At 42.5% G+C, this 24,850-nt stretch overlaps 1 protein-coding gene across 1 annotated transcript in view; it reads right to left on the reverse strand.

Annotated features, from left to right (window-relative positions):
* Positions 1-24,850, reverse strand: part of CELF4 (CUGBP Elav-like family member 4) — a 693,954-nt gene that overhangs the window by 83,363 nt on the left and 585,741 nt on the right. The window contains exons 4-5 of the mRNA XM_083883995.1: positions 19,814-19,942; positions 15,045-15,124 (exon numbers count right to left, since the gene is read on the reverse strand). Coding sequence (XP_083740121.1) covers positions 15,045-15,124; positions 19,814-19,942 — 209 coding nt within the window. The remainder of the gene's footprint in view (positions 1-15,044; positions 15,125-19,813; positions 19,943-24,850) is intronic.

Here is a 24,850-nt window from a genome sequence, read left to right on the forward strand (position 1 = left end):
GAGATAGGAATATAGGTGACCTTGTCCCTGATAAGTAGCAGCTGTGTTAATTACCCAATACAGCCTTGCCCTGATGAGTCACAGCTATAGCCAATAAAGATAAGTGTGATAAAAGGGAATGGGTTAGCTGGTGAGGGAGAATTATGAAGGATGAGGAACCTTGAGGAAGAAGGAATGGGAGGATCAGGAAGAAGGAGGATCCTGGGGAGGGTCTGCAATTGGAGTCTGTTGTTGGAACCTTCAGTCACAGTCTAGCTGGGTAAAAGCCTGCATTCAGAGTCTGCAAACTAATACCTGCAGTCAGAGTTTAGTGGGAAATAACCAGCAGTCAGAGGCTGCAAAGGAAACCTAGAGTAGGAGCTTGTTGCAGCCAGTCAGTGAATAGCTGGAGTCAGAATGGCTAAGGTGTAAAGGGAAATAAACCAGGACCCTTTTCATGCTGTGATAAACAAGAAGTCTGTGTCTTGGCTCATTTCTACTCTCTAACAAGAGGGCTGCTACAACATTATGCTACCCTTCACCAGCTTTGTTGCCCCTTTCTGGACACACTCCAGCATCTCAACATCCTTCCTGAACTGGGGGCCCAGAACTGGACACAGTATTTAAGGTGGAGCCCCACCAGTGCCAAGTACAGAGGAAGAATGACTTCCCCGCTCTGACCGGCCACACCATTCCTGACACAGGCCAGGTGCCATTGGCCCTCTTGGCCACCTGGGCACATGGCTGGCTCATGTTCAGTCAGCTGTCAACCAGCACCCCCACATCCCTTTCTGCCTGGCTGCTGTCCAGCAACTGTTTCCAGCCTATAGCACTGCAGGAGGGTCTTGTGGCCAAAGTGCAGGACCCAGGACCCCCCATTCATTGTTGGATTAAGCCCACCTATCCATCTATCGAGGTCCCTTTGCAGAGCAGTTCTACCCTTCAGCACTTCCCCTCAATGTGGTGTTGCCTGCAAGTTTGCCAATGGTGGACACAACCCCCTCATCCAGATCATCAATAAAACAGGACTGGCCCCAGCACAGATCCCTGGAGGATGCTACTAGTGACTGGCCACCAACTGGATGCAGCACCATTCCCCATCACTTTCTGGGCCTCCATCCAGCCAGTTCCTAACTCATCAAAGAGTGCTTCTGTCCAAGCTGTGGGCTGCCGGCTTTTCCAGGAGGATACTGTGGGAGGTAGTGTCAAAAGGCCTTGCTGAAGTTCATGCAGACACATCCACAGCCTTCTCCACATCCACTAGGGGGGTCATCTGGCCATCAAAGGAGATCAGCTGGGTCAGGCAGGACCTGCCCCTCCTAAACCCATGCTGGCTGGGTCTCATCCCTCAGCTGTCTTGTAGGTGCCATGTGATTGCACTCAAGATGATCTGCTCCATAATCTTGCTGGGGACTAGAATTAAGTTGACAGGTCTGTATTTTTCTGCACCCTTCTTCCAACCCTTCTGATGGATGCATGTCACATTGGCACCTCCAGTCATCTGGGATCTCCCCAGTGAGCCAGGACTGATGATAAATGATGGAGTGTGGCTTGGCAAGCTCTTCTGCCAGCTCCCTCATCACTTCAGGATGGATCCCATCTAGTGAGCACCTAGGTGGCTCACCAAGTCTCTTACTGCTTCTGCTTGGATTACAGGGGGGCTGTTCTGCTTCCCATTTGTGTCTTCTAGCTCAGGTGTTCAATTGCTTCTCCCTAGTACAATATTCTTAGGAAATACTCTATGAAGGTCTGGCCTTGCAGAATAAATGCCTGAATTTCCTTTTCCTGCCAGCCCTATAAATTTGCTTTGATTCGGTAGGTTACTAGTCTCCACAGATGGTTAGACAACTTTTTCCTTCAAAACTGATGAATCTGGGCCTAATTTGCCAAAGTCATTAAATTGTGTTTCACTTTAAGCTTAGTGAATCTCTTGCTGGAGGCAAACATGCATTTAAGTATTCTAACATAAGGGTGTCTCATGGAGGTGGACCTTTACATCTTCATTAGCTCAAATGGATCCAAGGTAAAACTTTTGTGCCAAAATTTTTTTAAACTTTTGTTATATTGAAGTTCCAGTGGCTAAAGCTCTTGAGTGTAAGAGATTTGAATGTGCAGATCCTATAAAATACCTTCCAAAATGTCAGCCATGAACACAAAGATGTTTAAATGAGTAGGTGCTGCTGGATGCTCCTCTTTTAGGCTATGACTGTATTCCTAATTGTCACCACAGAAATGGGTTTGTTTGTGGTGGAATTTTTGCCTTAGCACTCCCTCATTGACTGCAAGCTCCCAGCAGAGATGGGAGGATACTGACCTTCAGCAAGAAAATTAGGGTAATATTTCCATGCAAGGATCCTTGATGTTAAGGCCCAAAAGCCAAAGGAGGATTTATTTACTATGAGGTCTCTCATCTCAGGCCATTTGGCATGATGTTCTCTAATTTTGAAAACAAATTTGGAATTGTTTCAGTTGAGCTAGGCAGCTCTACTGAAAAGAGGGCTGCTCAATTAGACAGTGGGGTTTGACCCCAACCTGGGATTTTAGGCAAGCAAAAAAGAAACTACTATCCAATTAAACTGTAGAGCAGTGGGAATTTCAGCTAGGCATAAATGTAATTACCCAGGCTGGAAGGTGACCAAAAGACCAGGACTAACATTCTTCCTATCTTGTGAAATATGTTATTTTTCTGCACTCAGGGCTTCAATTTCATGTCTCATCTTAAAGATGAGTAGGACAGCAGTCACTAGGAGCTATTTCCTCTGTACAATCCTGAGAGTTGGTTTAGACACTTTTAAGAGTGACAGAGATGGAGAGAGGAAAGGAGGCATTCATCCAGGGCTGTAGTGATGGACCCTTTGATAATGCTTCTCCCTCAGTAGAGAAGATTCTTCATGCAATGTCTAAGCAGAGGGAGTTGCTGCAGGTTCTTCCCTTCACAAGTCTCCAGAGCTGTTAATTTATTTGGAGCGGAAGCTTGATTTAGGTTTTATTTGCCCATACACTACTTACCAGGTGTCTCTCAGAGCTAAAGTTATTGCCTTCCACAGGGCAACAGAATCATTGAGTCCTGGTGTCACTGTACCCAATTCTAATTAGGAAGAACTCAATATATAACCCAGGTGTTAGTATGCCTCTCAAATCAAAGCCAGATATCTGAAAAACCTAAACTTAAAAGCAGAGTTCTTCAAGCATTTCTGTATTTTTCAGCTCAGTCTATGAATGATAAAAGTCCTCACAAAATCATTCACCTTCCTTAATGCATTATGAAGTGGGAGGTATTGTAACACAAACAGACTAGAAATTCTTTCCTGATATTTAAGACTGTGAAAGCAGTAAATAATTTTTTTTCTATTTGAAGAAAAACAGACTCCAGAATCCAAAAGAAAGTGTTGTATATTCTCCCTTACAATAAGAGCAACATTGTTTGAAAGATTAGGTATGTTTAGTTCCATAGTAACTAAAAATATACCTATAAAATACCCTTACACCCCCCCCCCAAAAAAAAAAAAAAAAAAAAAAAAAAAGCTTGATATAATTACTATTAAGAACATATTTGGTAGCTGCAGTGTATGCAGTATAGAGCCTTTGAATGATCTTTCCTTTCAGTTAAACAAGCCAGGATGAAATTAAGAAATGTGGAATTATTACAGAGTCATACAGTGAATTGACTGTTGTCAAAGCAAAGTAGCATCTCAACCAGCTATGTGATCCTGATGCTTCAGGACTGTGCTCACAAGAGCTCCACATCTCTTTGGCAGCTCAGGATGAGGATATGAATAGCTATGATGACTTGGGAAAAAAAAAAAAAAAGGAAAAGAGATAGAAGGAGTGGCAAGCTGGGCAGATACATTTCAGCTGTTCATATGAAATAAAAGCACATTTCCATGGCACTGCATTGCCAACACCCTGCACATGGCTGTGCCTCCCAGATTCCTATCATGCTGCAAGGCTCGGGGCTATTGTGTAAACCATGTTGCTCAAGTGAGATAGTAAAAGATTTGGATTTTTGCAGCATATTTAAACTGAAGGTCTCCAAGCACTTCCAGCCATGGTCTGGACCAGATGAGCTTTAAACGTTGCTTTAACCCAAACTTTTCTATAATTTCACAGTTAATTGAGAAAATATTCTGCTTTCAGGGAGGTGTCACCCATGCTTTAATACAGAGAAACAAACAAATAGTCAACTGAAGCTATGAAATTGTGTAAATTCAGTGAAACTGTCCTGAGTTTTCATGGAATAAGAAGGTTTATGTTGAAGGGTCTGCCCTTGCTGCATTCCATTCCACTGAGACTAAAATATGTCATCTTCACAACCACTATTCCTGTGAGCACCAACCAGACAGACCTTTGGAACGGGAAATCAAGTGTCCTCTTCTATGTGATTTCACTTGCCAGTGGACATCTGAGGCAAAGATATTGGTGTCTGCTAGGATGCTTCACATTCATGAATTTGTGTGAGCTTCAATTAAGAGTCTTATTTGAAGGCCATTATTTTGATTCTTTGTTTTGATTCTTTGAGGGCATCTTTGTTCTATAAAAACTGATTTTAAACTTTGCAAAACCCATTTGGATAACAGCTACTGCATCACTATGCAATGTTTTGGATAGGGATAGCATTCTACCACTTACTAAGATCTTTCAGTTTTCTTTACAAGAATGTGTGTTATCATTCCTGACCACACACCTGAGTAAGGCTGGGAAGGAGTGAATTAAAGGGAAAAAATGAGAAACATTGAGAGTGATTTAATGCTGATCCAGGGTCTACTTTGCTATATAGGAAGTTTCCACTGATATAAATGATGCTTAGATCAAAAGATACAGGAAGAGAAAAGGAAGAAGAAAAAGATGCCACCAAAGGGAGCAGAAGAGGTAAAGACAATGCTCTAATCCTTATTAGAGGAAGGTAGTGATGCCCAGTGCAGCTACCTTCAATAGGCCAGGAACTCCCCTGGCAGCAGGGACTGTTTCATGTCTCCCAGGCTGGAGGCTTATTGATGGCTCATATATCCCAGGAAGGTCATTGCTCGTGAATTATTTTAGTACCTGAAATCCTAATCTCACACAGATTAGACAAGAGTTGGGTGGAATAAGAATTGCAGGGGCTGCTGTTATCACCAGGACATGGGAAACTCTAAGCAGTGGCATGATCCTGTTCGTGCTTTTCCATGGCCACCTCCACAGCTCCTGATTTAATGCCCAGCTCCCCTTGGACCTGTGAAAGAATGGGTGGGTGCCAACTGAATTTTCTTTTCCCAGAATGAGGTTATGTGGCTCACAAGCAGTTGTCACTTGTGTGCCGTTTGGAGGTGGGGAATGCTGTGGGTTGGAGGGAGCTGAGAAGCTCAGAGAAGATGTCCAGCGATATCTCTCATGTCTCACGTGTCACTTCAGTGTCCTGCTGGATGACTGTGTAGTTTTGGAGATGTAACCAGAGAAGTGAAGGCCATCTTTGGTGCCAGCATGATTCACACCTGTGTCAGGCAGCCAGGCTGCCTGGATCTCTGCTCTGGGACCCAGAAACATGATTGATTAGTTAATTTATGAAACTATGGGAGAGGCAGGGAACACAGTCTTACAGTCTTACTTTTGTATAGGAAGAATTAAGAGAAATTATGGTAACAGTGGGAGACTGCTCTCCCAAAGCTTGTAGACTCAGCAGTCTTGATGGAGATGGTGGGATGGGGTCTATGAGCTTTATTCCCCCCCCCCCCCGCCCCATTTTGTTGCCCACTGCCCAATGAAAAGGAAAGACGAGCTATCAAGAGTCACTGGGCTTTGGTGATAGAAATGGCTGCAAACTAACATGTAAGTATTACATGTCCACTGCTTTTTTCACCCTAAAGGACAACACACACATTTATAAATGGTGTTTAAGTGACATATTCAAAAAATCATTCATTACTGGAAAGAGGGCCAAGCCTGCTGCTGGTGACTTTTTAATGGGTTCCTAAGGTATTACTGTTTTTTAATAGAAGGAATGGATGTGCTGTGCTTTGCCCTGAGTTAAACAAGACAGCCTCTATGTTGCGCAATGACATTGTTAGGAATGTGTGTCCTTTAGAGAGCTCAAGATCAACAGAAAAGAGAAAAAAAAGGGTCAGAGTTGACATCTCCATTTTCACCCACCAGCTTCTCTAACAACAGCTGTGTAAAACCAGGCCTCAACCCTCTGCATTAATTTGGACAGGTGGACTAGCAATGATGGTGCCTCACTTTGCCCTAGACTTTTTGACTTTGGGCAATTAACTTTCAGCCAGGCTTAGGTATGAGTCATCAAGGTCACTTAGATGCTGAAGTTTCATCAACTTTCAGCATGGATCACCTCTGAAAATCTCCTCTTTATGTTTCTACGGTCATGTAAAAGAAAAGTCTAATGGATTTTCCATTTCCTATTTTAGTTTCAAGAAGAGGAGGCTCAAGGGGAAACTTATGGCTCTTTATGATTACCTGAAAGGAGGTTATAGAGAGGTGGGGACTGGTCTTTCCTACTATGCCTGCAGTGGAAGATCAGAGGAAATAACCTTGAGCTGAAGTAGGAGAGATCCAGACTAAAAAAAAAAAAAATCACTGTTATAGTTGTCAGGCATTGGAATAGGTTGCCCTGGTGGAGTCACCATCCCTGGAGGTGTTTGTTTAAGAGGCATTTGGACCTGGGTGATGTGGTTTAGGAGTTACAAAGGTGGTGCTGGGGTGATAGTTGGACTTAAAGATCTCTTCCAACTTTGACGATTCTGTAATAGTGTGATTCTATTTATCCTAACAACCTGAGGGCCTCAGTGACTGTGTCTCTACAGACTCTCACAGTTTGGCTTTTATTAATTGAGAACTTGAGACCATGCTGGAGTCTCAATGAGAGTAAATTTTGTTGGCTAATTAATACTCTGAATTGTGGTCTGTTTAATTATTATCTGTTTATACTATGGGTTTGTCTATGGTTCTATTTTTATTACTGAGATGTTTTGAAGACATTTTTGAGAAGTGAAGGGGTGAATTGAAGGCTTCAAGTTTGACATTTTTAATTCTGTATTTCCCAGATATGAATAAGATATCAATTAAGATTTAGATTCTCAGGTGTTCACTGGTTATTACTTCTCTACTGGAGCCAAGAACAAAAACTGCTGTCACTTAGCTAAGAACATGCTAAACATATAGATTAATTATGTAAAAGACTGGTTCACTCCTATACATTGTGTTATTATTTCTTTTGCTTCTCTCTTGTGTCTTGTCTATTAAAGGGACATTCAGATGATCATGATTGAGTCGATCAGGTCCTAGACCCTCTCCATCAGCTGTAAGAAAAGTATGGATGAACTTGAAGTTTTATACTTTGACTGACACTTTGAAGTAATTCATCCAGCCAGGTTAACCCTGGCCTTTAGTAAGCAAACTGATGAATGTAGGAACTGTCTTGTCAGAGGTTTTTATGGTGTTTAGCATGTAGCAATTTTCTCTAGGAACAACAGTAACCACATTTCCAATAGTAGCAGTCTGAGAGGATGTCTACTAGAGTTTCTGGGAGGATTAAAATAATGTTCTAGTTAATGTGAGACCTGCAAACATGAAGCCATGGCTCCATGTAAATCTTGCTTACAGATTTGGATGACTTCCTGAAGAATGTGTCTTGCTGGAAATGGCACACATTACAGGTTTTAAACAGCAGCCTAACTATCCCAACTTTGTGGAAATGACAAACCCTTCTGAGCACGAAAGGCTGCCATGAGCCTGAGGGGAGGAGGGGAGTGTGCAGCTGGATATGTGTGCATATTTGCAAAGAAGGGAGGAGCAATGAGGAAAGTTTCTCCTATGAAAGAAATGATCTAATTTGAAGCAAGTCCCTCATGGGAAGAGCTGTGACAGAGGTTGCTCTGTTCCTGTTAATTTTCACAGTGCAGCTGTCAGCGGGTCTGTAAATAGTACTCTGCGAAGCCAACGCTTCCTATCCACACATCAACCATTCAATTAACAGAAGAACAGAAGAAGGAAATAAAGTGCACCACAGCCTTCTATCACGGCTTTGATGTTTTCCAGCAATTTATGAAAGTGTACACAAATCTAATTACAAGCCCCACTGCTTCCCATTTACATGGAGCTCCTCAAGTTCAGAGCTGTTTATATCAAAATAATTGTTAAAAATACCTCAGCTGATTGACGGCATTGTGGCCCCCCACTCACCGGAGCCACCAGGCTGCTCCTCCCAGGGAGTTCCTGCCGACTCCGTGCTTTGGTGCAGCCTGCTCCTGCAAAATCTGCTTCCCCACTACTCCATGAGCGTAGCACCCAGGCTGCAGCTTCATCGTGCCCACAAAGGCTCATTGCCCTCATTTTCTCCACCTGCTCAGAGCTCCTTTTGCAGACTCCACATTACTTTCCCCTCTACCCCTAATTCACCTAAATATTCCTTTGCTATGTTAGTGGGGGGTGAGCACAGCTGCTCAGCTGGTTTCCACAGTGGGGCTGTGTCTGAAGGCAGCTTCACAGAGCTTTGGGAAGTCATAGCTGCACCATGGGAATGCATAGCAATAACAGCAGCAGTCATCAATGTGAGGTGGGGATGTGTTGCAGTGTGCATTTTGGGTTTCCTAAAATTTTTGAATAATTTTTGTATCTAAGTTTCTGTAAAAGGTTTCATTCCTACCCCCACACACCCCTTTCCTTAATCACAGTCGTTAAGTCACATAATAGCCCTGGCCTAGTCCATCGTATTTTTTCAATACCCTAGGCCAGCACTTTGTCTCTGCTGGATAGCCCTGGCTCCAGTCTCTGAGAATCTGTTGTATCTTATCTGTGAACACACCCAAGGTTCTTGATAGCCCAGGCAGGCCAGATGGCTCAGCCAAAGCTTCCAGTTCCTATACACCCCCTCTCACCCCTATATGGCCAGGTCAAACCCCCTCATTTCCATGAGTAACACCGCTGTTCATAAGAGCAGGAGGGACCCAAAATCAGGACTCTGACGCACACTCACACGCACACACTCAAGCCTTGAACGCCTGGGCTTTTGCCCTGAATAAACACCTTCTTTACCACCAAGTGTGAGTAGCTCCTTCTCCTAAGTAAGCACAGTTCTGCCTGGGATCCGGACCTGCCGAAAAGCTTCACTATATCACGGCAGAGCCCAGTTAGCCAATGGGCTGCTCTGGGAACCGTGATAGGGATGGTTTCCTTGGTGGGGTGCCTAAGCATCCAAAGCCAGGAAGATGAGTACCAGTGCCCTGTTTGCCTTTAGTTTGAAAGAGGCCACTGCACAGGACAAGGGCATTTGTATGTCTTGGTTTAGTGCCTGGCATCCCTGTCCAAGCCAGGGTGTTGATCTTTAGGCTCCCCTCCTACCCAAACCATTCTGTAATTCTTGGGGCAGTTTTTGATAATTTCATATTTAAGTCGTTCCTACCTGATAAGCCAAACAGGTGACAAATTCCTTTATCTTAAATTATGGAAAAAATTTCTCATGGTATGAGGGGATAGACAGTACATTGTCTAAGGAAAGAAGACAATTCTTTCACCTCACTATTACCCATATTAGGCTGGGAATTTTTGAACTATGCATGGACTTCCAAAGAACATGATAGACAGAGGCTCAAAGTCAACCTCATTCAAGGTGTTATGCCATTCATAATTTCTTGCTTAAAAAAAAGTGTAAAGTACAGCAACTAGAGATCTAATCCATATGTCATCTAACAACACTGAGCAATAATTGCATAATTTGATATAGTTGGTGGTTCCTGGACAGAGATTTGAATTTGGTTTTGTCATTTGTGTTAATAAGAGCTACATGGAAAAATATTTAAATGAAGCCCTCAAGTTAACAAAATTGTGCATTGTATTACTACAGTTTTTTCAGAGTTCAGCTAATCTGAATCTTTCTCTGAAATGCAGACGTCTGTTCAGTGCTTGTATCCAAGTCTCACATTTTCCCTTTTCATAAAACAAAGATTCAATCTGAAAAGTAATTTTCATGGAAAATGTTCAGCCAGCTGTAGACAGACTTGGGATGCTATTGCCTGGATGCAGAGGAAATGTAATGCTTTGATCAAGGTGCTGACTACTGTAGTAAAGCAAAGAGAGGATTTGGCCTGTGTGTTAGGAGAAGCCACCTTACAGAAGTCTGGAAGCCTTGATGGCCTTAACATCATTAATTAAAGAAAGATATGGAATTAACATAGTGCTGACAATTAGTGTGTTAAGCAAATTCATAGCACATCTAATGGAACAAGAGTCAGGAGACTCTGCTGCAGGAGGCCTGGTTTCTAAATCCCAAATTGCCTTATCTGGGCAACAAACATCCAGGACAGATTTCAGGTCTCCCGGCATTGGACGTGAAGTGTTCTCTTTAAGCTGCACTGGCTTTATCTTTAGTTTTTAAACAGTATTGGTCCTCTTTTCATTCTATGTTGCACTTTGGATGAAGAACTACTATTTTGGAGCTGGAGGGCCATAGCAAATTGATGCCCAAAATTAGCGAAAAAGCACACTTCTATTTGGGTTTGCCTATTAGTTAGACAGGTTTCAAAATCTATTTCTGTAAAATAAAATTTCTGCCGAGGTATCTATTTCCAAGAGAAACTTGGATGATAAAGTTAGATGACAACCTCAGACATGAATTTTGTAACTTCTGGGTGTCTCAGATTAGGTTAGATGAGTCTCACCTCAGATATTCAGTCTAAGTGTGTTCTTGAATTATCCAATGTAATGGGATGGGCATGCCCAGAAGGTGATATTGCCCATTCTAGCACAGAAAAATAAAGAATGCACTAATCTCTGGAAATGTCTCTCTCTGCTTTCTTCAGGAACCCTGGAAGATGCTTAGAAAAATCACTTTCAGACTGTTAAAGATAAGTCAAGCACATCACACTCTTCACTTCTCATCTTTGTGCAGGAAATGTACACAGTAACAGTACTGTTCTACCCCTTCCAGGAACGAATTCATAACCAAAGAAATTTTGAGTTGCCACAGTGGTCAAGATGGTGATAAGGGCAAAAAAACTACCCTGTGTAGTTTTTGGGTAGGATAATAGTTGCTGTGACTTAAATGTGCATGATTCTGCCCCTCTACTCCACTCTCTTGAGACCCATCCTGCAGTGTTGCATCCAGCTCTGGAGGCCCAAACAAAAGGAGGACGTGGACCTGTTGGATTGTTTCCAGAGGAGACCATAAAGATGCTCAGAGGCCTGGGGCACCTCTCCTGGGAAGACAGGCTTGAGAGAGTTGGTGTTGTTCAGGGTGGAGAAGAAAAGGCTCCAGGGAGAACTTATAGCACCTTCCCATGCCTAAAGGGAGCTGAAGAAGAGCTTTTGACAAGGATCTGGAGTGAAAGTACAGAGGGAAGTGGTTTCAGACTGAAAGAGAGAAGAAATTTGAAGAAATTTTTTACTCTGAGGGTGGTGAGGCAGTGGGGCCTGTTGGCCAGAGAAGCTGTGGGTGCTCCATCCCTTGCAGTGACCAAGGCCTGCTTGGATAAGGCCTTGATCAGCCTGGTCCATTTGAAAGTGTCTATACTCCTGCTAAAGGACATGTAGATGATCTTTAAGGTCTCTTTCTATCCAAACCATTCTATGATAGTGCAATAAAGTTTTGGGAAGAGTTTATTTCTGTGTGGGTAGATGGACAAGGCCACCTCTTAGATTTCTAGGATGGGTTCTGCAGAGGGACTCTTCAACATTTGGCTGTTCCCTAGATATGAAGGGAAGACATGGGGAGAAGGAGAAAATCAGGCTGAGGATGATGCCTAGGAAGGAGCATAACTGACAGGTAGAATGATAATATTGTCCACAATATTGAGAATGGAGGTGGAGGATAGAAAAGACAGATTTTGGGTGGAAAAGTTCAAGAGCTCAGTTTTATACATATTGAGCTTGTTCTGACAGCTAAGCATCCACCAGGAGATGCTGGAAAGACAGACCAAGATTTTGGCTTGGACAGGAGTCAGTCCTGAGACAGAGAAATTAGATCTGCAAGCTGTCATTACAGCAATAGCAGCTAAATTTGTGTTGGTGGAAAAGACTGTTAGGGACAAGGCTTGGATGAGGAAGAGAAGAGAATGATAGGAAGAGACCTGTTTATGTCCCCATATGGACATAGGAAACAGAGACAGGAGGGGATGGAATAATCAAAGCTAAAAGTACAGGAGATGTATTTGCTGTAAATATATTATAAATACAAGCAAAAGTACGTGAAGATTATGTCTCTTATAAAGGATGGTACAGAGATCCAGTAAAACACTCTCATAAAGTTGATGAGTTAATAGAAAATATGATCTAAAAAGACAAAAAGGAAGCTCTCTTGGCAGGTAGGTATAGAAGGAACTTTGCAGCTGCTCAAAAGTAGGGGATTTTGGGTAGCTTATTTCTAAAGGAAATTGATTATTTGATTGTATGGAAATTGGAAAAATTAGACTTGGTGGACCCTTAGGAGAAACAGATGCCTTGCACAGAGAAATGGGCTTGTAATGGCTGATGGTCAGGCACTTGTCCAAAGTAAGGTTAATTAAAAAAAAACCAAACAAAACCCCCAAAAAAACTTTCGTAAAAGAAAGTTGCCTTTTGAAACTATTAGGCAACATATGTTGTGTGAACAGAAAGTCACAGTAGAGCAATAATGCTGACAGCTGTGGAGAAACAGGAGCGTGCTGCAGGAATGAACGGCTTGAGACCTGACAAGAATGATGACGGATGCCCTGCTGGTGGTACACGAGGACATACCAAGAGATGCTGAAATTGACTGAACCACAGGAACAGTGTTGAGTTGGCATCGCAATCAGACAAACAAGGCCAGTCCTAGTGGTGAGGGGAATGGAAGGGGGCTGAAGGAAGATGGCAGAAATGTCCCCCTCCTTCCCAAGCACGATGGGCTGAATCGGCATCTCACCACGAGGTGGCTGTATTTCCCTGTGAACGTCCACGTAAGTCCCGAACAATGCTGCACACCCCGAAGTACCATGAAAACAAGAATGGGCACAGAGATCCTGGCAGGATTTGGCCTATCTCATTCGAAGAGTCTTAGAAATTTTGAGCCATTGTGGGAAAAACCTGTTGTGCTCCACGTCTTCATTGAATGTTGGCCACTCTGCAGGTCCTTGCAGGTCTGCAAAGACATGGTAGCAGTGTTGTGCCTACTTGTAGCTCATAGGAGACACAAGGAAATGCCATGTAACAGCTTATAACGAAGAAGAGGAAATTAATTTCTTCCTTTCTTTTCCTGTGAATTAAGAGTATATACTGTGAGGTTCAGCCAATCCGTGGAAACTTGTGAAACCATGGAAACTTGATTCTGAGTCTGGGATGGACATCTAGTGAAGGTTAAGTTGTGGTTCTTTTTCAGATACCTTGGTCTGGTTATTAAAGAGTGTTTCTATAGCAGGTGTTTGAGTCAGATAAGTCAAGAGGACAAATGGTCCCATAAAATTGACCCATGAAGTGGCCAAATTCTCAGGTGTTTTTTATATCCTAAGCACAGGTGATACCATTGGATAGAGTCATAAATTGTTTCCAGGTGATTGTGAGATGAGTATGTTTTCAGAATCCAAAGTGTTCTGAAAGAAGGAAAGGGCTGAGGAATGATGATATTTTGGGTATACTAGATCTAGATAAAATCTTTAACTCTCCTTGGGTTTTGTCTGTTTTCTCATGTCTTCCTCTCACCTTTGTCACAGGAATTTGTAGAGGTTTTGGGATTGGGACTGACTTTTTACTATTTTTTTTGTGGTACCACACCTTACTGAATTGAAATTCCTGATGTCATCTTATAGATACTATGACTTTGGGTCAAAGATTGAAAGGAAGTCACTAAAAGAACCTCTTTAACCTGTCTCAGGAAAGATGTTTATAATATATCAGTATGGGATGTCAGCAGCAAGCCCATCATCTGGGTTTATTAGAAGGAGCCTTTTAGGAAGAGATTCTTAAAAGTATTTAAATACTTCAAAAAATGGAGACCCCATCTTTGAGGAGACTTTTTGGTACCATCACTGGTAAACATGTACCATTTTTAAACTGATTTGTCTAAGATGGGGTTCCAAAAAATGAGATCTTGATGGTTTGCTAGTTTTAGAAACTTTCTTGCTTGTAAAAAATTTTTCCATTTTCATCCCTGCAAAGATCTAGAGAAAATCTGTTGGGCCCACATTAAACTTATTTGGATAAATTCATGAATTTACATTAGAGTCTCTTATTGAAGGGGAGATTGTACGCTCTCAAATATTTTAAATTGAGCTTTCTTGTATCCTTTCCAAGTTATCAGCATGCTTCTTAGCCTTCCATGATTTATGCTGTAAATAATTATTAATAAAAATAATACACTATTATAATAAACCAAAACAAGTTGTACCAGATTTTCTTCTCCTACTGACAGTGGAATGCCTTACATTCTTGTCTGTCTCATGATGGTGTACAAATATCTATTTGCTAGAAAATACAACCCCATGTCTATTTTCTTAACAATCAGTCTTGAAACCCCATATGACTAGAAATTTGTGCAAGTGGAAAGATGCCTCATATTTTTCTAGGAAGATCCAGTAATTAGTCTGACACACTTTCAAAGGGCAGGTGTAGGGGACCAAACTTATGCCTAAGTTGGTACTTTTGTGGTAACAGTGAAAGGAACCCATCACTCTTGGGATCTGTCTCTAGCTCCTACTACCATGATGTGAACATGCTTCTCTCTGCTGAGTGCTGGCAAAAAGTTCTTTATCCTTTGTCTAGAGACAGGGACTCTCTGAACAGGGAAAATGAAGAAACCCTTAGACACCAGTTTCTACCTGATTCATCCCTCTGAAAGGTTGTGCTCATGGCGAGTCTGACCCAAAGTTTTTGGCATGTGTGAGCCATATGTCTTTTGCTGAGGTCATTAAAACTGTTGGTGTTAGAACACAGCAGCCATTAGGGTTCTGTGTCTGTGAGGAGTGACAGTGCCATCTCAGCCTTTCCTCTGATTAGTTAAGCACACCCAAGACCCTGGTCCTTCCTGAATGATGAGTTTCAGAGCACAGATAATTTCTACTCCTCAATCAGGCCACAAGGCAGCCAGGGCTGGCCTGATTCTCACTTGCCCTTGTCACAGAACTACTCACCGGCATTGTCTGGCTGCCATGCAAGGCATTGATGGCAGCTTGGGCCTCTGCATGTGAAGAGTATTTCACAAATGCACACCCTGGAAGAGGAAAAAGAAGAGTAAGAAAGTTTGCATGGATACCATGAAATTCTCTCTAGCTACATATCCTGTCCTCAGAACTGGCCAATAATATGGTTGTGAAGAAAGTGTAACAAGAAATGTGCCCTGGTCCCTTTCCAGAGTCCAGACGTCAGCAGCATGAGGACCTCTTAAGGCTAAGCTTCCTCTAGAATTCCCACATTGCTTATAATAAGTACTGACAGACACGAACTTAGCAAGTATAACTTGAATCTAGTAATGTTTTGACCTCCACAGCTTTCCATGGCAGAATCTTGCACAGTTTTACAATTTATTGGGTGAAAAAGCTGTTTCTTTTATTTTTATTAGACTTAATGCTGAGTGTTCCTCCCTCTATGGTTGTGAGATACAATATGGAAGCATGTGCAAGTTATTGGAAGGCTGCACATGCTTGATACAAGCAACCACAGGACAAATGTACAGAAGGCATTCAAGTTACTCCAAACCTACAAGGTATCTTATTATATCACTGCTTGGTAGAGCTCTGTGACAGACTGCCCAGAGCTCATCTTGGCTCCAAGCCACCTGGGTCTGGCAAAGCATGAAACACCTTCTGGTGAAGTAGCAGGGGTGGGAGGGGTACCCATGTGTTGATTACCATCCTGCCACCTCTGAAACTTGGATCTTAGTTTTTCATAGCTGCAAAGTCAGTGCTTGTGTAGGTGTTCTGGACATTACAGAAATGTGGGCAGTGTTTCTCTGGCCTGTGTTGCTGTGTGGGGAATCTCACACTGAAGCCTTACATAAGATTTTAGGGTAGAAAGGTGCATTTATGGATATGTGGTGGAGTTCACAAATGATCAACACTTCAAAGGGTTACATGCACTTTTGGGCTGGGGGAAAGTATTGCCAACACTCCCAGCTACAAGCAAACTGACTCAGAGACAGGAAGGGTAATTTCCATATGCTAAAGCAGTTTTTGGAACAGACTGGGAGAGATCTGAGAAGTTTTGGCTTCCATCTCCTTCTATTACTACCAACGACTTTTGAGCTTTAATAGATTTTCAAACCCCTCTTGTTTTCCCTGAAGGAGTGCAGTTTGCAGGGCATAGAATGCCAGTCCTGACAGTGGGATACTCTCCTTCAGCCCCTTTGCAGCATGTTTAGAAGGTCTTCACACCCTTTTGGATCCCTACAGTGCAGGGTGAAAAATGAAGCAATACAACTTGCAAGGTAAAAGAATGAACCCCAAAGGTCCCTAAAATCATCACTGCAGGAAGATAGAAATGAGATGGAAGAAAGTAGTGATAGCCCCTCCTAAAAATAACACACGTATATAAAATATCTTACAGCTCACTTTGAGAGCTGTTCACTTTGCATCATCCTCTTAGCGCTGTGCTCAGGCTGTATCTCAGGAAAGGCCCAATGATTACTGCTAATAGTTCTAGGATCTAATTTATAAGGAGCTGAGAGGAGACAGTCATAAGAAAATGAGATAGATAAACTTCAGGTGGAAACAATAGGGATCAATTATGACATAATCCCAGCCCAGCATTCCCGGGCTCCTGAGATAGTGTGTCTTCCTCTTCATTAATCAGAGATAATCCAGAATTAGGGTGTTTAATTATTTGCAGACATTCTTTTGTATTTTCTGCCTCTAAAAAGAAGATGCTGATTAGCAAATATACAAAAGCTTTCCAGTTCCAGTCATCAATTTCATTTAGAGCAGGATTTTTGGCTGTGGTGCTGCTGTCATGTCAAAGGCTTCACTCTTTTTGGGTGAAATTCACCCCTGTGCTGAGGGTCCTGATGGATCAGTGGAGCTGGATAAAGGTGGGAATAAAGGTATTTATCGTGTGTAATGCCCAGGATGCTATTGAGATCCCTCCTACTGCTTTCTATTAACTGCTTCCAGTAGGTTTTGATATAGCAGGATGAGTAAAAACTCAGCTTTTACTAGTGTAAATGGCAAGGCAATAGCAGAGATCCCAACATTTTGTCACTTTTGTTTATGCATTCAGTTGGATGGCTTCTGTACACAACACCAAAAGTGCACATAATCTTCCTTCCCATTGTCACCAGAAGTGCCTCTAGGAGCTGGTGAGCTGGGGATGTGAGTCATATCACTCTTCTCAGACTAATGGTGTCTTTTTCACAGGAGCAACTCTGGAGTGTGAAGGATTTTGACACACACAGAGATACAAGTGCTTAGGGTTTTCTTGTTCCTTTGCTTCCAGACTAGAGCTGGAAGGGCTGCCCTGACTGTTTTGTCATCTTGGAGGAGACTGCAGAATCAGACCCTAGGACTGTAACTGTAGAGGGTGGTAAGGCTCTTCTTTTGGAGGGTGCTGTTGGAAATTTTTTACTTTCTGAGTTATTGTGGCAGACTGCTCAATGAGAAAAAATTAAAAAGGGAAAAAGAATAGCTGGACAGAGAGCAGCAGCAGTGAAGACTCTGTAGGTCCTTCTGGATCCACTTCAAGTCCCTCCTGTACTCCTGCCTGAACCCTGGTGTGCTTTACCTGGAGTGGTGAAGGATCACTTCATCCTCTCCCAGGAAAAACAGGTCCTGCATTCCCCTTTAGGGTGAGAAATTCTTCAGTCCCAGCTCTTCTGCCGCCTGGTTCCCTACTCCAACCACTGTTCCTAGCAATGTGACTCATGTAGGAGGTATTTCAGCAGACCCTGAAGGCCATGCCCCGTGGCTCAGGAGAGCACTCACAGCTTCAGGAAAAGCTTAGGCAGCTTTTTGGCCATGCCTGGACTGTGATGGGATTAAACTAGGGAGTGGTAACCCAGCTTCTGAGACCAGTGCTTGCACTACTTGAAGGATGTAGAGGCTCACCACAGGGATACCTGGAGGACTGGGTAGGATTTAAGTGCATGGGATCTGACTGCTATCTGGAATTCAGACAATCTGCTTAAATCTCAACTTACATAGAATTTAAGCCTTATAAGTTTTACCCAAAATAAGTAGCTCACAAGCAATATGTGTCACATATTGGTTTCTAGCAGATGGAAAACATTACAGACTGGGAATAACTTTGTGGGAGTTGTGGCTTGCCTGACTGTCTCCTAAGATAAGGGCACTAGCCTTAAATTTTCCATTGGATTGACTGCTCTGTGTGCATGTGTGCATGCACGAAACCATGTGTGTGTAAATTAGGAGCTTCACATTCTCAGTAAATAGCACCAGCAAATGGAAGCTGGTAATATTAACTCTGTCAAGGCTCAGTATTGATCCTGAACAGCTCAGTGAAACGTCAGCCTGAGACTGCAGCCTGCTAGCACGAATAATTAAACTGGTTAGCAATATGGAGCTGCCACTCAGAATCTGTCTTATAATGAAATTGTTTTAGAGGGGAAAAAAAAAAAGATAGAGCAAGTATGAAGACAAGCCTGTGGGTTGGATCTCCTCTGGAATTTGTTCTTACAGAACTCAGACTTTATTGCCTTTATTATTACTCTGTTTAACTCTTTTGTCATTAGATTTTATTCCAGATGGAAGCAGACAGACTTTTTTTTTTTTTGCTTTTCTCTGATTTATTGATTTGTTCAGTGAATTATGTGCTTAACAGTCTGCTGTTATGATGGCTGGAGCTTCTCTAGGACATCCTATCCTACTACTTCCCCATGGGCTAGCCCATGTATTTGGGTGTTGTGGAAATAAAATAACCACAAAACTGTAAAAAAGGTGTCCACAGCTTATCTTCAGCCATTTATATCAAGAAGGCTGAGCTGTGCTGATGTGTATTGAACAGCTATGAGTCTGGTGTAAAGTATTTTTTTTGTCCACCAGTGATTTTATGGAATAACAGCATCTTTCTCCAGTGCACCACTGTGATTTGGATGTTTTTGCCTCCCCGTTGCAAAAATGTGCTGGTTGATGTTGTCACTTGTCAAAATATCCAGTGAGATAAGAACTGTGTCAGCAGGACTGGCCTCTTCTCTGGTGTTGCACATGCCAACACAGTTTATGCTATATTATAGGCAAATCAATATTTAATGGACACATTATACTGCCAGGAGGAGAGGGTTTTCTAGTCAGATTGGAGTTACTTTGTCTAGAGACTTATGGGGGAAAAATATAACCTTTCTTCACCAGAGAAAGGCCTCATTCTCATGCCTGGGTTGTAGCGGAAGTCTTTTGTGCTATCCAGGTAAAAAAGAGTGGCATAAGGAGGAAAAGCACCTGGTTTTGCAATGAGATAGTTGCATGTTTCAGACAATAAATGTGTAATGAGTGTAATATTAAACTGGCACTTGTACCCTTGCAGCTGCAATTGCTGGCTGATAGGGGTCCATGCAAAAACCAGGTGAAGAAGGGAAAGACTTGGGGCTGGTGGATGAGAGATAAACAGCCAGTGATGATGGAGCCAGTGAGACAAGATGTAAAGTACCAATACTGGCGTTTTTTAAAGAAAGAGTCATCCTATTCAGTGGCGTGGGGAGAGCACATCTTGAGTGAATGTAAAGGCCTTGTTCAGAGGGGAGGCATCAGCTTGCATGTAGTGACAAACAGCCTGTTGGAAATGTGTTTACAGTGTGATCAGCTTTCTCATCTCATGGATAGAGTTACCAATAGAGTAAAATTATGACCCCTCCTAAAGTAAGGGGTGCTCTTCTGGCTGTTGCATGATACTTTTGTTACACGATAAAATTATATATAGAGGAAGACCAGGATCTAGGTCAACACAAGCCATTCCTTACCTTTGCTGTTGCCATCGGGTCCCCGAAGGATCGTGCACTCCTCAATGTTGCCAAAAGCCTCAAATAGCCTGCGCACATCGTCTTCTGACTGCTGCTTATTCAGCATGCCCACAAAGAGTTTTCTGTCTTCTGGAACAAAATAAAGAGATGCTTACCATATTTCAGGAGGGATGTGAAAGCCAAGACAGCTCAGTATCACATGCAACACAAACGGTGACTTCACTGAGGTGACACATCTCAGAAGCTGCTAGTATTTTCAAGTGGCTGGCTTGAAAAACCTTAACAGCCTCTGACTTCACATGTCTACTTGAAAACAATCTAGCAAATTTTGGAAAAACCAAACAACACACAAAAGTGGTTTGCCTATATATAAAATCTTTATCTGCCTCTTAAAATCTAGGCACCAAAGTCTTCCAAATAAGCTTCTTCTGATCAGTTTTTGCTGTCAGTTTGCAGTAACTGAAATGACAACGCTTCTCAGACTGCAATCCAAGAGCAATGTGATAAATATAGTATATTGGAAGCAAATCCAAATGAAAAATAACATAAGTTAGTAGCCCTAGTGATACTAAATAAGTTGCAGGAAAAAATATTTAACATAAGCTTTTTAAAATCAGGATATAACAGAAGTCACAGCCTGTTAGCTGGAGATTTGTCATTCATGCCCACTCAGAGACGTGTATCTACAAGTTTGGATGAGATTTTAAATATATTTTATAAAGTTCATTTGACATAAGCCCAAAGTTTTTGAAACTTAAATTGTTTTTTGAAACATAAAGTTAACTTACATGATTGCTAATATCTGAGATAGGTCAAGCAGTTGGTATTTCATGCCAAAGCAGGGCATTTTCTGCTAGTGGATAATTGTATTCTGAACAAGGATGCTCAGTGTGACCCAGCACTGTGCACTCACAACCCAGAGAGCCAAATGAACCCTGGGCTGCATCCAGAGCCCTGCAGGTAGCAGGGGAGGGAGGGGATTCTGCCCACCTGGAGCTCTGCATCCAGCTCTGGGGTCCCAGCACGGGAAGGACAGGGAGCTGCTGGAGTGAGCCCAGAGCAGGAATTGGAACTAGATGATCTTCAGGGTCCCTTCCAACCCAAACAAATCTATGATTTATACTTGGACTTAAACCAAGTTTGGAGATCTTCATGAGACACCTCCAGAAAATATTGGTGAAAACAAATGATTGTCAGAAGGATCTCAGAGGGGGCTGAGTGATGCCTCTCGATCAGGTTTCTGTTCAAAGACTACTGCCATTACCCCCAGAAAAAAAAAAAAGGAAATTTACATAGTTTACATTGTGTATGTAAACAGACTATTTGCACATGATTCATAAATGTCTAATTTATGATTCATTAAACACTATGTAAATGTGTGAACTAAGAGGGTTGTTTCAGAGCACATTAGAGAGCAGACGTAACTAATTTGAATAAATACATGTAAATATCTAAATATTTTTTTAAAATTTAATTTATTTTTTAGTGTACAGGTTAACCTAAAGCAGAACAAAACACTGGTTTGCAATAATCCTTTTCTAGCTGACTAATTGAGCAATTCATGTCACTTTTGTTCACTGAGAAATCACTGGTGTAGACAATCTGTTCTGCTTCAACCAGTGTTTGATCAAAATTCTCCTCTCCAAGATGCACCTGCACATTGGCAAATTACTTTACAGCCTTGGATGTGAATAATTTTTCATGCAGTGGCTATTGAATGAGGATATTAGGAGCTTTCAACCCTGCAGTTGAGTTATCCATGACCACGAAAAGTGTACTGCCACAGAAAAGTAGGAATTATGTTGCCTTCAGCTAGGCTGCTGAACTGGTAGGAAAAATAGGTTTAGGGAGATACAGGTATGCTTCTGATAGGTGAGAAAAACAGAAATAGCGTTTGATAGACCTTTTACAGCATGAAATCTTCCTACTTTATGTTGGAATTAATTATGCAGAGAGGTGTTTTGAGGTCTTTGATGGCAACAAAACGTTCAGATTGTAGTGGTGCACAAAGCCCCACCTAACGCCATGCAACTTGTAGGTTGTCCCCACTTCACAAGAAGGTGATTTGGACATGTGAAAGGCTTTTCCCAATGGCCAAGGTGTCCTGCAAAAGAGACTCCAACATGTGAGCTACAAGCCTTAGAGAAGAAGCTGCTGAAGTCCAATGTGTGCTCTGGGGGGTATCTTTCAGTCTAGGGCATGACAGAGCCTTAGGAAACAAGTCCAGTCCCAAGGTTTCCCAGACATTGGAAGAAAACCCATTAGCAAATGGGACCAACTTCCTGCAAGATATTTTAGGAAGGGGGCAGATCAGCTGTAAAGAGCTAGGAACATGATTGGCAAAAGGTTTTGCCTAGAACTTTGTGTCTGTTAAATACTTCCAGCACAACAGGAGAGTGTTGTACTTTATACAGCTTCCCATGTTTCAAATAAGCTGCATCAGCAAAAGCACTCCTATGGCTGTGTAACTGTTTCCACCAGATTTTTGCTAATATAAATGTATAATTTTTTAAAAAAATCACATCCCTCCTCTGTCAGCAAAACTGTCTAGTGTGGAACTGCCTGAAACTGCCTTGTCTGGTCTAGTTTATGCAAAGCTAAAACCAGGTTTTTTAGGAACTGATCAAATTATGATTTTTACATCCCCCCACCCTACATCTTTGCAGTACACTGGGACTGCACTGGCTGGCAGATGATGTGCTGCTTTGATGAGCTGCCCATGAGATGGTCATCAGACCATCAGGAGTAGTCTCTGTTAAAAGGGAGTATCGCCTCCCCCAGGAACTGCTGGTCCAGGGGAGATGGCGTGAAGGGGATCCCCATGGAGACCCACTGCTTGGACACCATCTCCAATCCCATCTCCAAATCAGCATCCTGTCTCCCCCCTGGAATACAGCACCCTTTGTAGTCAGGGGAATAATTTATTATATCTGCCATCTCAGAACTCTACATGATCACACACTAGACTGATAAAAAAATGAGTCGATTTAACAAGCTTTTTTAGTTTCAGTAGTTTATATAACAAAATGCTGCATTTGACCCTCACATCCCAGCTCTTTCAGGGAACACAACACGATGTTTTAAGAACATTTTTCACATATCCTGAATACAAAAAGAGAGAGAAGAGTCCAGCAGAAGGGATCATTCAACGTGTTCCAGGTCTTGGCTAATGAGTTTATCCTTTAATGGTTCTTTATGAGCCTCTTGCACCCAGGGCATCATGGTACACTACTCTTCCACATCCCAGACAAAACCCTGATATGCCATGCACCAAGACAATTACTTCTGATTTGTAAATATGGTCTAAAAAAGACCATGAGTTTGCAAGGATAAAATGAAGAAGGGATGTGCTGATGTCATCAAGGTGTGTCTTAAGCACCTGTGCACAGCCCTGGTGCTCCTCACCAGATGTTTCCAGAGTCCTCTGGTGAGATTTGAGGGCACTATATCGTACAAAAATCTGAGTTTAAGACTGCACACAAGCCTGGAGCAGCCCTAGATGATCCCTAAGCTCTGCCTGCCTGTAGGGTCCATCTCCACCAACAATATTCCACCCATATCACCATCCTGAGTCCCATGCTTCTTTCTTTTTCAATGAGACATTCATTCCAACATTCCAACTACATGTGTCTTAGGATCCACACCTGAATTTCAGAGCACTGGGCAGATTCAGTCCCCTATCTCTTCCATTGCCAAGATCAATGCTCAATTCCATTTCACACTGCAGGACTGTGAGACAAAACCCCTTCAGACCAGGGTTCCTAAGACCTGGGTCCCAGACCAAAGTGAACACACAGTCAAGGAGAACAGAAATATCACTATCCAGGGCAGAAGAGAAGGATAAAAAGAGGCCAGGGATGAGCCCATGATCTGGGATGTCCCCAGCATAAGCTGTGGGCATGACATTGTGCTCCAGCCTAAACTGGCCATGGAGGAGTGGTTGTACCCTGCAGTACCACACAGTCTTGCTCAATGGAGATGGGCACCCTGGAAGACCATCCTCCATCTCCTCCCTATGAGGGGAATGAAGAAAGTGAGCTTACTCAGCATGTCTAAGAACAGGTGTGATGAAAAAGCCTATTCCATGTAGCCTTCTCAAGGCCACAGATGGCTGTGCATCAAGTATTGATTCATATCTGAGCATTTTCCCTTTGCTTTTGTGAGGAAAAGCCTGTCCAAATTTCTGTCTATTGCATTCTCTCAAGTCACAATTTCAGTTTCAACCTCATCTGAGGACTCTCCATTAACCTTGAGGCAGTGACACCCCTAAAACCAGCACCAGTATGAGCAGTTACACTGCCCTGCAACACTGCAACTGAATATGGTGTCCAAATGAGCCTCTTCTCCTCATGTTTTTGTTTTCCTTCATTATTGTACACTGCATTATCAGTCTTTTTTCTGGAAGCTGAGTCCATCATGCCCACTTTGCCATGGAAATTTCCAATCATGGGTGGATATTTTTGTGTGTGGCAGCACCCAGGAGAGCCAAAGAAGTTTTTGCTGGTGAATTCTGAAAATACTGAAAATTAGGTTTGTCTCAGGTCTGCTCCATTTTGCCATAAATAAATCACAACAGGCTTCTCTCTTCTTGACTACTCTTCCAGGAATGGAGTCTTGTGCTTGTCAGGAAAAGCTGGCTGCAAGGTACTGTGGTGAAGAAATGCAACTTGTCAGATAAATATACAGCACCTACAGACATCCCTGCAGTGTTTATATGCAGTCTTGGCACCTTCCCCAGTGCAAATAGGGGTTAAATTATTCTCTGTTCTATTTGTATTTAAATGTTATGTTTCCATGATGAGTGTAAGGCAGAGGTGTCAGATGGGCCCGGGTGAAGGAGGCGGCACATGTGAAAGGTGAAATAATACAGTGCTGCAAACCAAGTGCTGAGAGGAGATGGGAAGGGGGAACACTGGAGTGAGGGGGAGAAGGGGGAGGATGGGCATTAATTAAAGAGACAGAAGGGATAATGAGATGCAGGATGTTTGACCCTCTGTGGAGCAAGAGGACAAGAACAAGAATCACAGCAATTGTGGA

This window comes from Zosterops lateralis, assembly GCF_965231275.1.
Source record: "Zosterops lateralis genome assembly, chromosome: Z".
Classification (NCBI taxonomy): Eukaryota; Metazoa; Chordata; class Aves; order Passeriformes; family Zosteropidae; genus Zosterops; species Zosterops lateralis.